Below are 13,576 nucleotides of genomic sequence, written 5' to 3'. Positions count from 1 at the left end.
ATGAGCTGAACCATGAAGTTAGTAAAGTTGTTTTTTATACAGAATATCAAACAAGTTAATAAAAACACTAAGGTTTTTTTTTTTTTTTTTTTTTTAAGTTCATATGTGTCTTGATTCACTATATGGAAGACTCCTCTTTAAAAAATAGTTAATGGCATTATTTTATTTATTAGATTAAAAGCTCCACATATTCTCTCTAGGTTTAAAAATATGTTGAACCGATTCTCCAAGTACAGGAAGCAATGACTTGCACTTGTGGTAAATTGTAGATCGATCCTCTTCTGATCACGAGTTTGGGTGCAAAAACTCTGTGAATAAAATTTTGGTGTACTAATCAAGTTGTCATTCGTAAAACTGAGAACAAAATAGCTGAAGGTAGTAAAATGAAGTAAAGTGGAAGGAGATGTGACTGTAAAAATAGTTTCTTATGGTCTGTTACATATATCTGAACGCCTTGATAAGTGCCAAAAGTTTGATCTCAAGGTGATAAGGTTGAACTCCAAACTGACAAAAATGGAATCAGAACAAAGTCTTGCATGTCTGTCACCTGTATTTTATTTTGTGGGAGTACGTAGGAGACAAATCAGGCTGCAAAATATTTCTGTCATTTACTTAATTCTTACCTAATTATCAATTACCATGATTATTAATTTCTATTTGTTACGGGAGGATGAGACTTAGAGAACTATTGAATAACCGGTTTCAGACAGGTTGCTAGAGTTTCACTATGATGCTTCTTGTCCAGGTGCTACTCCTTCAGGCCTCGGTCATTCAGTCTCAAGTGAATGTCGAATGGGAGAGGTACGTGCAGAAGGTACTCCGACGCTCAAGTCAGTAAAATGGGTAAAAAGAGGTGTTCGGCACTCGGAGGTATACAGTGATAATGACGTACCTTTGTCATTGGAATATGTGACGTACCTTTGTCATTGGAATATGTGACGTACCTTTGTCATTGGAATATGTGCTATCTATATTATTTTGATGGACTTACCTTGTTGGGTTGAATTAGTAGAGTGAGTCACACTTAGAACGTATTACTTAATTCTTAATGATAGTTTAACTTTACTGACTTTGATTTGAGTTTTAATAATTTAAATAAGTCAGTCGGTTTGCATGAACCAGGCTCGGTCGGCTCGGTCAAGCGGCCGTTCGGCCCATATGGATACATACCTAATTCATATATTTGGCCCTGCTAGAAGGAATGATTGGCGCTGCATTTGAAGGAACGTCTGGTGTACAGTGAAATATTTCAACATTCCTCTGCACTATAAATGCTGAAGCTGAAAGTAATTAAAGTTGTTGGTGAAAGTCATATCATATGTAAGTGTATGTGTGTCCCAATATCACTTTCGTTGTGGTTGACTACTGCTTGTGACAGTAATCCAGAAAAAGGTTAAACAGACAGCAAAACACATATATTAAATGCTAGTTTTTCTTTTATTAGAAGCTACATGAATTAAATAGTGGTTATAGAATGTGTATTAGGTAGAGGAGTTTAATATAGTAATATAATGGGAGAATGAGAAGGTGGAAAGAAGCGTAGTTGTAGAGTTGTAGTTAGTGTTTTGGTACTCAACAAACAATCCCAAGGGACCCAATCTGCTACCGCCACGCTGTTAAAGACATGGAACAACAACAGCATAAGCATATTCCCATTTTCCTAGTTTCTCACGCTTTTCCCTCGCTTCTTACACTGTGTTTGGATCCTAAGGGAGAAACAAGTCAAAACACTCACCACCCCCAAACCAAAGTCACACCGTTTGCTTTGTTTTGTTTGGTTTTGTTTTGTTGAAACAATCCGTAGTAGTTTGACGAGGATACTATTACTGCGCCTGCAATTCAATGGCTGATCCACGACCGTTGCTGCTCAACGATTCGGAGCCAACTCAACTCCAGGGCGGCAGACCCACCCGAATCGCCTCCCTTGACGTCTTCCGCGGCCTCTCTGTTTTTGTATCCAATTCTTTCACTCTCTTTCTTTGCTTTTAAACAAATTAATAAGCAAAGGTCTTATCTTTGTTCTGGGAATTGAACAAGGCTTTCCCTTTTTGAATTTCAGCTTATGATAGTGGTGGATTACGGAGGTTCCATCTTCCCCATCATTGCTCATGCCCCCTGGAATGGAATTCACTTGGCTGACTTCGTCATGCCATTTTTCCTCTTCATTGCTGGAATTTCCCTTGCACTCGTTTATAAGGTGCCTATTCCAGTGTCACATTACGTTTTCTGCTTTTCACTCCTTATATCAATCCAATTAATTAAAGCCCTCTTTTTTCTTTTTCCTCGCAATATGTCAGAGAAGGCCGCAGAGAACACAGGCTACATGCAAAGCTTTAGCTAGAGCAGTCAAACTATTTGTTCTCGGTATTGTTCTTCAAGGTACTTTCTTCTTACTTACTCTTTTCTATCCACACTGTCATGGTACTGTATAAGACTTCAATTCAACTATGTTCACCTGATTTTGCTGTACTGGCCAACTGCTTTTTCTGTTGTTCTAGCTTCATCGCCTCAATAAACAATATGTGTATTCATTTCAGGTGGCTATTTTCACGGAATAACTTCCTTGACTTTTGGTGTGGACGTTGAAAGAATTCGGTTGTTGGGAGTTTTACAGGTAGCTTCATCCATAAAACCATCTCTAGTAGCTTGCTGACTACTTTTCATACTATAAGTTGACAGTTGAAAGAAATGTATCTGATGTAGTTGTGATATATGACTCTACCTCATCACTAGTGGTTGATATCGGTATTGTTTCTATGCATATTATTTGAGGTAGCTAACGAATTTCATATGATGATCTATGAATCCAGAGGATATCTATTGGATACATTGTTGCAGCTTTATGCGAGATCTGGCTTCCACCTCCTCGATGGAAAGAAATAAATTTCCTCAAAAATTACTACTGGCATTGGTAAGGTTTTCATGTCAGAGCTATTAAATTTGAGGGCCCTAATATGTCGATATCTGTTTGCCCTTTTAATCAAGATTGTCTCTAACCCAAAACCATCCTTGATAAGTATAATTTCAGGCACCTATTGCTGCCACAGGATGTTTAAAAGTAAAACTTAACAACAGGCACTTTCCAAATTCAAAAGTCTCAACAAATGTTAGTAGGAAATTAAATGAACTTAAATAGCAGGATTATTCCATTTCACATTGAATGAAGTTGCCAAATATATTTATCTAGTATTACATCCAGTATATTCATATTCATTGGCGCATCATTTTACAAATATTTTTATGCAGGTTTGTTGTAGTGATATTGCTGGCACTTTACTCAGGATTACTGTATGGTCTATATGTTCCTGATTGGCAGTTTGATATATCAGCCTCGACCTCTTCGTTGCCTCCTATTGGTGGTGGTGTTGTTTACACGGTGAGGGTAGACCCAGCACCCTTCACTTCTCAACTTTTGTATCTTTTATTTGCTTCATTTTTTTGTTTAGAATTTGATTTCATGAATTCTTATCAAATTTTACTCGTTAGATAGCTGTCCTGCGCTTATTAATTGTCAAAAATGGCACGTGCTTATTCATGTTTGAAATTCATTTGTATGAGAATATACTGGTGTGGAATTCAAAATATTTAGTTTACGATGCTTACAATGTTCTCAGCCCAATATCAGGTCAATTGTTCAGTGAGAGGCGATCTTGGACCTGCTTGTAATTCTGCTGGAATGATTGATCGCTACATTCTTGGTCTAGGCCATCTGTATAGAAAGCCAGTCTACAGAAATCTTAGGGTATCTTATTGTTGATTCCATTTCTTTGTTCAATGCTTTACAGCATAATGTGACATGTTAATTCCTTGTTTATGATCTAACTTCCAGGAGTGCAATATGTCTAAGGGTCAAGTTTCAGATAGTTCACCTTCATGGTGTCATGCTCCTTTTGACCCAGAAGGCATTTTAAGGTAATAAGTATAAACTGCTAATATTTACCTGAGTCCATCAGTTAAAGTCCTTCCTCCTATGTAGAGTTGCCTTTTTATCTTGTGTAGTGCCTAGACAATTATGCTCTGTGCAACTGGAAGATTCTTTTGCAGATTAAAATGATCACTTTTTTAATTTGTGATATCGTGGAATTACAATCACAAATAAAGCCAACAAGGCCCGAGTAATATTGTTCTAATTTCAAAATCAAACCCAGTTGATTTTTCTTTTTGTTCCAAGAGATCAGAGGTATTATCCATTATGCTTAACAATTTTATCTATGGAAGACGCCCTTAAGAAAGTAGAATATATAAATTATCTTTGACCTTTACTTCTAAATGACCTTTACTTCTAAATGAGCTGGGACTTTTGTGTAACCTAGTTAGGACATGTTGAATCATCATACTTAGGTAATTTAATATAAATAACTTTTGTGGCATCTTTCAATACCATAAACATTTTTTCCACAAGTGTTTTAAAAGTTTTTAATTTTAAGGGAAGATCGAGTTGTGTGATGTGCTTTCAGTTGATGACCCCCGGTTTCTGTGACTGTTATCGCTTTCTGCATTAGTTCCTTCTGTTGTATTCTAGTTTCTATTATTCTTTGAAGAACCTGAAAGGTTTGTTTTCTATAGAACAAATTGTAGATGTTGATAATCTATATATTTATTCCTAGTGGGTTCTCACGTTCTTTACAGATGTTTTAATGATAGTCTGGCAAGAAAATATTTATTGAACAGCAAATTATATATATGGGTCGTAGGTTTTGTCTTAGTATTCGAGTTACATTTACTGGTAATGGCAGATGATAGTCTATAATTATCTTCACTTGTTCACAGCTCCATAACAGCAGCAGTTTCATGCATAATTGGACTTCAGTATGGTCACGTTCTTGCCCACTTACAGGTGAGATCAGTATCAAGTTTCCAAACCTCAATAGCCTGTAAAATTTAGCATTTTCAATATGAGTTCTTTAAATCCTAACTATGATCTGATAGTGCACTTCCCTTTGTAGAATTTTTTTGGCATTGAATCATCACAAGTACTGTAAATTGTGGCTTTGATGTCTTGGTTGGTAATTTGGTAGTCCTTAGTGGCTGACCTTTTTCTTTTATTTATGCTTGTCCTCTAGGACCACAAAGAGCGCCAATACAACTGGATGTGTTTTTCCCTTTCATCTTTGGCTCTTGGATTGTTCCTGGCCTCAACAGGTCCGTGCTGTAAACCATGTGTGAGATGTTGGAGATCCCATATCATCCATAAATAAAGTCAGTTTACAATTATATAAATCGGGACAATCTCACCTTACAAACTAGTTTTATGAGAATAGATTAAACTTAAACTCAGTTCTTAATATGAGAATCCTGTGTTTGTGGAACGCCCACTGAAAGTTATTTACTAATAACAAATCTCACATTCTCTTTCCATGATCATAATTGTTCGGGATTTTAGCAAATGAATTTCTTTATGTTCTTTAATGCCATAGAAAGTTTACAGATATTTATTTTACCCTTTTTACCTTTTGTTTTCAGGAATTCCAATAAATAAAGCTCTGTACACCGTCAGTTATATGCTACTAACTTCTGCAGGTTCTGGTCTCACATTCATTGCTTTATATTATCTGGTGAGTGCCACGTGATGTTATAAGAGAAAACTATACAGACAGAGATACAGTTCCTGCTTTATTTATTGGGTACTATTTTAGTATGAAGATTAAACCTGTGATCTCTTGCAATTTTCCAAACTTTTGACCACTATATCCCATCCCGAATGGCTTACATATTATTTAGATTACCCCGCATGTTCCTGATCAAGTTTAATTTTTGGCTCGCGGGTTCTTTCTTCGCCATTATCTTCCATTACATCATTCCTTCCGCATGCATCGTGTTTTGCAACATTCATTTTTTCCCTAGCTAGTTCCATTTTCTGATCATGGGCGTCATGTTCTCTTTGAAGACCAATATGATTACATTGTAATACTTTACCCAATTGTAGGTAGATGTTCATGGCCACAGGCGTTTGACAGCGGTGTTGGAGTGGATGGGAAAACACTCTTTGAGTATATTTGTTCTTGTATCTTCAAACTTAGCCGTGATTGCTATTCACGGATTTTATTGGAATAAACCCGAAAACAACATCGTAAGATACTGTTGAACGCTGCTGTTTTATGCCAGAAAATGTTCCGGTCCCCCAAACCAAAAATTGACTGTTACTTTTATGCAGATAAACTGGATTGTGACACGTTTCGACCGCACATAACCTCCTCGTATCTAACTGGTGTTAGATTTTGATGCCTTGCCTTTCATAGTGTACATATTGAAACCAGGAAAAGAAGGAAGAAGCAAACAATGCAAAGTAACACCATTGCATTGAAGTAAGGTTGTTTGAAGATGGGGTCGTGAGTGAGTGCTTATTGAAGTGCATAGGTAGTTTGGAATTTTGCATGACATCAACTGTATATTTTCCTTAAGAACTACCATGTAATTGTGAAATGGTTAGTGCTCACACTATCTCTTCTCTGTTTGGCTGGCCCATGTTCTATTCTGTCCTAAAAGGAATGCTAAATGTCTCATTCAATCCTTTCATGTGTTCAAAAGTAAAGAGCATACCTTAATAATTATCTCATGATCAGTTGCTTCTACAAAGTGACAAAGGCCATACCTTAATTATAAATATTCTTTTATTTTGTTGATTCAATAACTTACATTTTTTGTAACTCTTTTGTCCAAAAAGTTTTAAACAAATGTCAAGTCATATTTTCTAATGCTAAAAAAATTATAAACAACTGTGTTTAGCATCAACCACTTCCATTAAAGATGTCATTAGTTTTAATAACTGTTTTAAGTATGCAATTTTAGTATAACTGTTATTCTGTCATCAACTTTTTTTACAGAAGTTATTGACGTGACATGATGATTGTGTCACCGACTAATAACTATATGACACTAATATGGTGTAACGATTTGACAATTTATCACGTGTTAGGGTGACATTCACTTGACATTCACTCATAGACTAACGTGACACTAGTGAAGATTGAATATAAGGGTGAGGAACATTATTGATTTAAGAAAAAAAAAATCGGTTGTTTGTATTAAAGTAACAACGGAAAAGGAAATGAATTGAAAAAATAAATAAAAGTTTCACTACAGTAGTTATTACTTATAGTGGTCTAAAGCATAAAACTAAACCGTGATTAAAGCATAAAAATCGTGGTCTAAAGTTTAGGCAATAGTTTTTAGCCGTGGTCGAGGTGAGTGTGACCGTTTGTAATAGGTCACGGTTTTTATAAAAACAACAATTTTAAAATCGTTGTATAAAATCTTTATAACAACCACAATTTTAAAAGTGTTGTTGAAAGTATTGACAAAAACAACAATACATTTTTTTAATTTTAGAGGAATTATTCATACAAAAGTTCATGATGAAAAAAATAAATATTGAAGGATAATGTGTATTGAAATAGAAGTGACCAACAAGAAATCTCATATGGATGTGTTCAAACTACATAGTCAAAAAAATTGTCTTAAAGTATAATGATAACAATCAAGTCTTCAAAATGAAAACTACAAACTTAGTTAAAAAAAAAAATATAGTGTATTGTTTCTTTACTACATATAATAAGTTCATTCTTCTTCAAGATTGTTTTCACATTCTTTATTGCTTTCAAGCTGCAAAAAAATACATAAATATATACTAATTAAATCTAATTCAAACAAAATAAATATAGTAACTACCAAAATATAATTGTATAAATAATCAATAACATGTCTTAATCAAATCCATTAAGCTTTGGTGTAACACTAGACAATTGCATGTATATGTTTACAACACAAAATCAAGAGCACCACATAATCCAATTCATATCACTAAACTTATTAGCATAAAGTGATCCTTCCCCCACCGAATACACACAGCCTGAACATGATCCAGAACAACAATCCCCTTTGGATTGAAAATATCCTTTACTCTTCAATGGTCTGCAACGCCTCTTGCGTTATCCCTATCTTTGTCATATTAAAAAAAGAACATAACTCGTTATACTAAAACATAGGGTTTCAACAGACGATACAAGAAAGTGTTCATCAACCAAAAAAGAATGCTAAAACGAACCAATCATAAAAAAAATTACAGATGAAACCTTTGCTCCTAAATTACATTATGTGAAAGGAAACCTTTGTCCCCAAATTAAACTCAACTAACATGAAAGATTAAATGAAAGTAATGAAACCAAACAAAATCAAACAAACCTAACCAAAACAAAATTCAATCAAACCAAAAATTGAAACCCTAAGAGAGAGTACCTGAAGTGAGTGAAAATGTCCACTAATGTTCAATGAGGATAGAGTGCAATATACCTGATTGACGAAAATGAGAACGTACAGTCTAGGTGAGAAGTGGGGAGTAACACGCAGTGAGGAAAAACACCTAGTGAGAAGGTATGAAGTGAAGAAGAACGTCACAGTGACAAGTGAGGGAGAACGTGGTGAGAAGGTGAAAAGTGAGGGAGAATGAGTGGTGAGAAGTTCGTAATAGCGCATAGTGAGAAGTGAAAGGCCTGTGAGGTGCATTTTTTCAGTCACGAGAGAGGGAAGAAGAAAAGAATTCCCACAAAAAATTGAATTTTGTTTATATTTTATTTTAATCTAACAGGCCACGTGTAAATAATCGTGGCTTAAAGTGTTAACGCTTTTATAATCGTGGCCTAAAGTACCAACGCTTTTATGGCCGTGGTTTCTTATATATTTTAAGCCACTTTGATAAAATTGTGGTCTATACTACATTTAGCCAACACTTTTATACTCGTGGCCTATTTTAGCGTTATCTAAAGTAAAAAATGTTGTAGTGGTAGATGCCTAAATTTTTTAATTCTCTCTGTCCTACTTGAAACAATTTTCTATAGCCACAATTAAGAAAATGATGCCTTACTGCTAATTGGTGTCTTTATTGTATATATATATTTTTTTTTTGCAGTTGGTTAGGGGAATAATTGTCCATTTTGAAAAGGGAGGAAAGCAATGTAAGTAAGGTTTAATAAGTTCTATTCTACATGATGCTGCTAAGAATTTTCCTTTCCAGTCGTAAGAGAGTTTTCCACTTAATTAAAGTTGGATCTAGACAATTTTATGTTGTTAATAAGAGATTCAGCAAAACCTAAAGATTGCCAGAGTCCAATACAGAGCCTCCATCTTTAACCCTCAGTAATGAACTGGAATAAAGATAATTCAGTTTTTTATCATACAAAGAAGAGAAGTAACTTTTTTATGTGTCAAAAGCAGGCATGGAAGACCTCCTTTTTGCCACTCTCAAAATGTTTGCGGACTCTCTCAACACACTGAGAAACGCTTCATGCATAGTCGCAGGATACCGCTTGTTGGTTGCCTCTTTAACAAAGAACACTCTTCCATTCCAAACACTCTCTGCAAGAATGTCATAATCAACTCCTGAAAACCCAACAACAACATAAGAATAAGATCCATATGCAAAGTGATCCTTCCCCCACCAAATACACACAGCCTAAACAGGATCTGGAACAACAATCCCCTTTGATTGAAAATATCCTTACTCTTCAATGGTCTGCAATGCCTCTTGCCTTATCCCTATCTTTGTCATATTAAAAAAAGAACATAACTCATTATACTAAAACATAGGGTTTCAATAGACGATACAAGAAAGTGTTCATCAACCAAAAAAGAATGTTAAAACGAATCAATCATAAAAAAAAAATACAGATGAAACCTTTGCTCCTAAATTACATTATGTGAAAGGAAACCTTTGTCCCCAAATTAAACTCAATGAACGTGAAAGATTAAATGAAAGTAATGAAACCAAACAAAATCAAACAAATCTAACCAAAACAAAATTCAATCAAACCAAAAATTGAAACCCTAAGAGAGAGTACCTGAAGTGAGTGAAAATGTTCACTAATGTTCAATGAGGATAAAGTGCAATATACCTGATTGACGAAAATGAGAACGTACAGTCCAGGTGAGAAGTGGGGAGTAACACGCAGTGAGAAGGTTAGAAGTGAGGAAAAACGCCTGGTGAGAAGGTATGAAGTGAAGAAGAACGCCACAATGACAAGTGAGGGAGAACATGGTGAGAAGGTGAAAAGTGAGGGAGAATGAGCAGTGAGAAGTTGAGAAGTTCGTAATAGTGCACAGTGAGAAGTGAGAGGCTTGTGAGGTGCATTTTTTCAGTCACAAGAGAGGGAAGAAGAAAAGAATTCCCGCAAAAAATTGAATTTTGTTTATATTTTATTTTAGTTTTTTTTAATCTAAAAGGCCACAGTAAATAACCGTGGCCTAAAGTATCAACGTTTTTATGGTCATGCTTTCTTATATATTTTAAGCCACTTTGATAAAATCGTGATCTATACTACGTTTAGCTAACACTTTTATACTCGTGGCCTATTTTAGTGTTGTCTAAAGTAAAAAATGTTATAATGTTTGTGAGTTATATGATAGGTGTGATTAAATTTTAATTTTTTTAATTGATAAAAAAAATAAGATTACAAATTTGTTCTTGTACTTAAAAATAATGAAAATATATTATTTATTTATTTGTACATTTTAGTTTGTTGTAATTAAAACATTGTTTTCGATGTTTTCAAAGAACTAATTCTGAAAAAATACAATAATTCATAATCGAATATTTATGAACCATAATTGATTAACATTTACAAACCAAATAATTGGTTAACACACGAACACATTAGTCATAATTGATTATCAATGCATACATAATCGGTTATAACACACAATGTAAAATCCATTACTCCTCCTCCACATTCAATTATGCTTACATTTATGCGTTCCTCTTCTATTGACTAACACCACACCACCTCAACAACGACCATATCCATAGATTTGAACACTACAAAACCAGTTTTAGCCAGTTACACACACCACCACTACCCTTCTTCAATAAGGACCTCACACATGAAGAAATCACACAAAGACCTCACACAGCAAAGAAGAGTGCATCACCAACGAAAACAAGAGTGAGAACTCAATACACACCCATAACTATTTAATGCAATTTTCAAACTCCATCTACCCTTAGCTACCCATGGTTAAGGAATCACTATATTTTCTCCATGAATCTTGATGTGCATGCGCCTAACAATGAAAAGCAAGTTCTCATGCATAGATAAAACAAGGTTAATTTTGTTCTTTACGTATCCATTTGTCACTTTGTTCTTGTTTCTCACAATGTGAAAGAGACTATGATATTTCACAATCCACATTTTTTTTTCACCTTCATTTTGTTGCACTTTAGCTTAAGCAAATACATTGAAGGAAACACACTCACTACAAGAAAATCATGAAATAGAAACCAATTTTTAGAGACCAAAATAATTAGTTGCAATAGTAACTAAATTAGAGACCATTTTAGAAACTAAAAGAAAAATTGGTTTCTAAATTTATATCTAATTAGCAACCAAGATTTTAACTACCAATTATTTAGTTTTTAAATTTGGTCTCTAAAACCTTGGTTGCTAATTAGATACCAATTTAGAAACTATTTAACAATAATATAAACTAATTTAGAAACCAATTTTTCTTTTAGTTTCTAAAATGGTCTCTAATTTATTTACTATTGCAACTAATTATTTTGATCTCTAAAAATTGGTTTCTATTTCATGATTTTCTTGTAGTGACTATAATATATTAACAAAAATTACAATTATAATTCTTTTCACAATTGTATAATTGTGATTTTTATGAACCAAAATTGAATAATTAATTTTCTCTATTTTTTATTTTCTTTATACCTTTGCATTCAATTTGTTTAAAATTATTAATTGATTTGTAAATTAAAATAATATTCATTAACAAATAAATAACAGTGAAATAAAAAATTAACAGATAAAACAAAAATAGAAATTATTATGATTTGATCACGTATTAAATATCATATGTACTTTACATATTCTATTAAATTTCTAAGTTAGTTTAATTTATATTGACTTTTTTTGACAAATTAAATCATCATATATACTGAATAAAGTTGTATATAAATATAAATTATCATCATTGTATTAACCTAAGAGAGCCAGTTTAGACAAAAAAAATTTCTGTAAATTGTTTTGGAAGAAAAGTATTAAAAAAAATTATAATCTAAAATTTGCTTATGTACGCGTTAAAAAAAGTTAAAAAATTATTAAAAATTCTACAAATTATTCTGTGTATTTATTTTGTAGGAATTACTATTTTTTTTTTAATTATTTATATCTCATATATAAATCCTTATGGAAAGACTTAACATACCCTAAATATACATAAAAGAATCTAGGATACAATAGTTAAAAAAAAAAAACTCTCTCGTCAAATTCTATTCTTGAAATGATTCCACAGTGTTATTACTTTTAAACAACTAGCTTAATACTTTTACAAGTTTTTTTATTAAGAATGAAATCTTGTAAGAATTTACATATTTAGAATTTGTTTTGTTTACATTTCAATTTTTATATTTAAAAAAGAATTAATACTTAAGAACTTAATTTGATTATTAAATTTTTTTTACCGTTAAGACATCATACATCAGCTTCTTCCAATGATTTTGTTATAAAAACATAATTCTTAAAATTAATATCAGTCTTCAGATTTATCATTATAAGCTATATATTCTTGCTGATAAATAAAAAATTAAAATTAGAAGCTCTTCTTAGATACTTCTCTTTGCTTTTTTGTGAGACTGATGTGTCAAATGGATGAAGAAATATTTGCTTCACTTGCATCAGCGGATAAGAAGAGATGTGTACTGGAACTATGTACCACATACATATCTACACGGACATACATATTTACACGGATACACGATACCAACATTCACATACCTATAATTTCTAAAATATAAGATATATATTATATAATTATTAATTATATAAATTGATAATAAAGATTTATGTTAATAATTATGTTTTATATTATTTTTTGGAAAAAAAATGTGTTTTATGACTGATTCGTTTCTTATTTTTATAATTATAATAAAAATTGATACAATAAGTTTAAATTTTTAGAAAATTAATATATTTTTTTAAAAAAAAATATGTTAGAATCGTGTTAAAATTGTCAGAAATCAAATAAATATTTTTTTGAATTAAACACTTCATATATACATATCCTACGAGTGTTATACGAGTGTCAGTGTCGGATAGGTGTATTCGACACTGACACGCCATTTGAGATAAGTGTCTGAACTTCATACGTATGGAACGAATTATGATATTTTTTTCTTTTTATCACAAATGCAACATGTAAATTAAAAAAATACAAATTTTGTTATTAAAAAATAAATACTTTAAAATTCAATTTATCCATAAATTAATTATGGTATTTTTATAATTTATATTAATCTTATAAGAGTTCTTATAAATTTGTAAATAAATTTTAGATATCTTTGTTTTAAAGAATGTTCTTTAAATATATCCAATAATACATGCGATTGTAATGAATTATAAATGTTGTTTGTCGTAATAAGAATAATAATAATAAATGAAATTATTTGACTTTTGACTTAATTTAAGTAAGTTTACTTTTTGATTTAAATTGATTTGTTCCTTAGTATCCAAAGAGAGGAGATTCTTTGGAGAGGAGAGTGGAGAACGGCACGCAGCTCTATTGTCTGCCAGCTAATCCT

General features: G+C 32.4%; 1 protein-coding gene across 3 annotated transcripts; it reads left to right on the top strand.

Moving 5' to 3' along the window:
• Positions 1-1,126: 1,126 nt before the first annotated feature.
• LOC137821396 (uncharacterized) lies at positions 1,127-6,551 on the top strand. 3 transcript variants are annotated; one of them, XM_068625966.1, is made up of 13 exons: positions 1,127-1,953; positions 2,060-2,197; positions 2,298-2,379; positions 2,538-2,614; positions 2,811-2,911; positions 3,247-3,376; positions 3,626-3,742; positions 3,830-3,912; positions 4,771-4,837; positions 5,064-5,142; positions 5,464-5,555; positions 5,927-6,070; positions 6,155-6,551. In XM_068625966.1, exons 1-13 carry the CDS (start codon positions 1,843-1,845, stop codon positions 6,188-6,190), a joined length of 1,257 nt encoding a protein of 418 aa, XP_068482067.1. In that variant the 5' UTR covers positions 1,127-1,842; the 3' UTR covers positions 6,191-6,551. The 3 variants fall into 3 exon arrangements, 2 of the variants coding, with proteins under 2 accessions (XP_068482067.1, XP_068482068.1); XM_068625967.1 differs by having other exon boundaries at positions 1,208-1,953; positions 2,303-2,379; XR_011082790.1 differs by having other exon boundaries at positions 1,305-1,953; positions 5,064-5,199.
• Positions 6,552-13,576: the final 7,025 nt, after the last annotated feature.

This window comes from Phaseolus vulgaris, chromosome 9, assembly GCF_000499845.2.
Source record: "Phaseolus vulgaris cultivar G19833 chromosome 9, P. vulgaris v2.0, whole genome shotgun sequence".
Classification (NCBI taxonomy): Eukaryota; Viridiplantae; Streptophyta; class Magnoliopsida; order Fabales; family Fabaceae; genus Phaseolus; species Phaseolus vulgaris.
The sequence above is the reverse complement of the archived record's forward strand: the minus strand, read 5'-3'. Positions and strand labels throughout refer to the sequence as shown.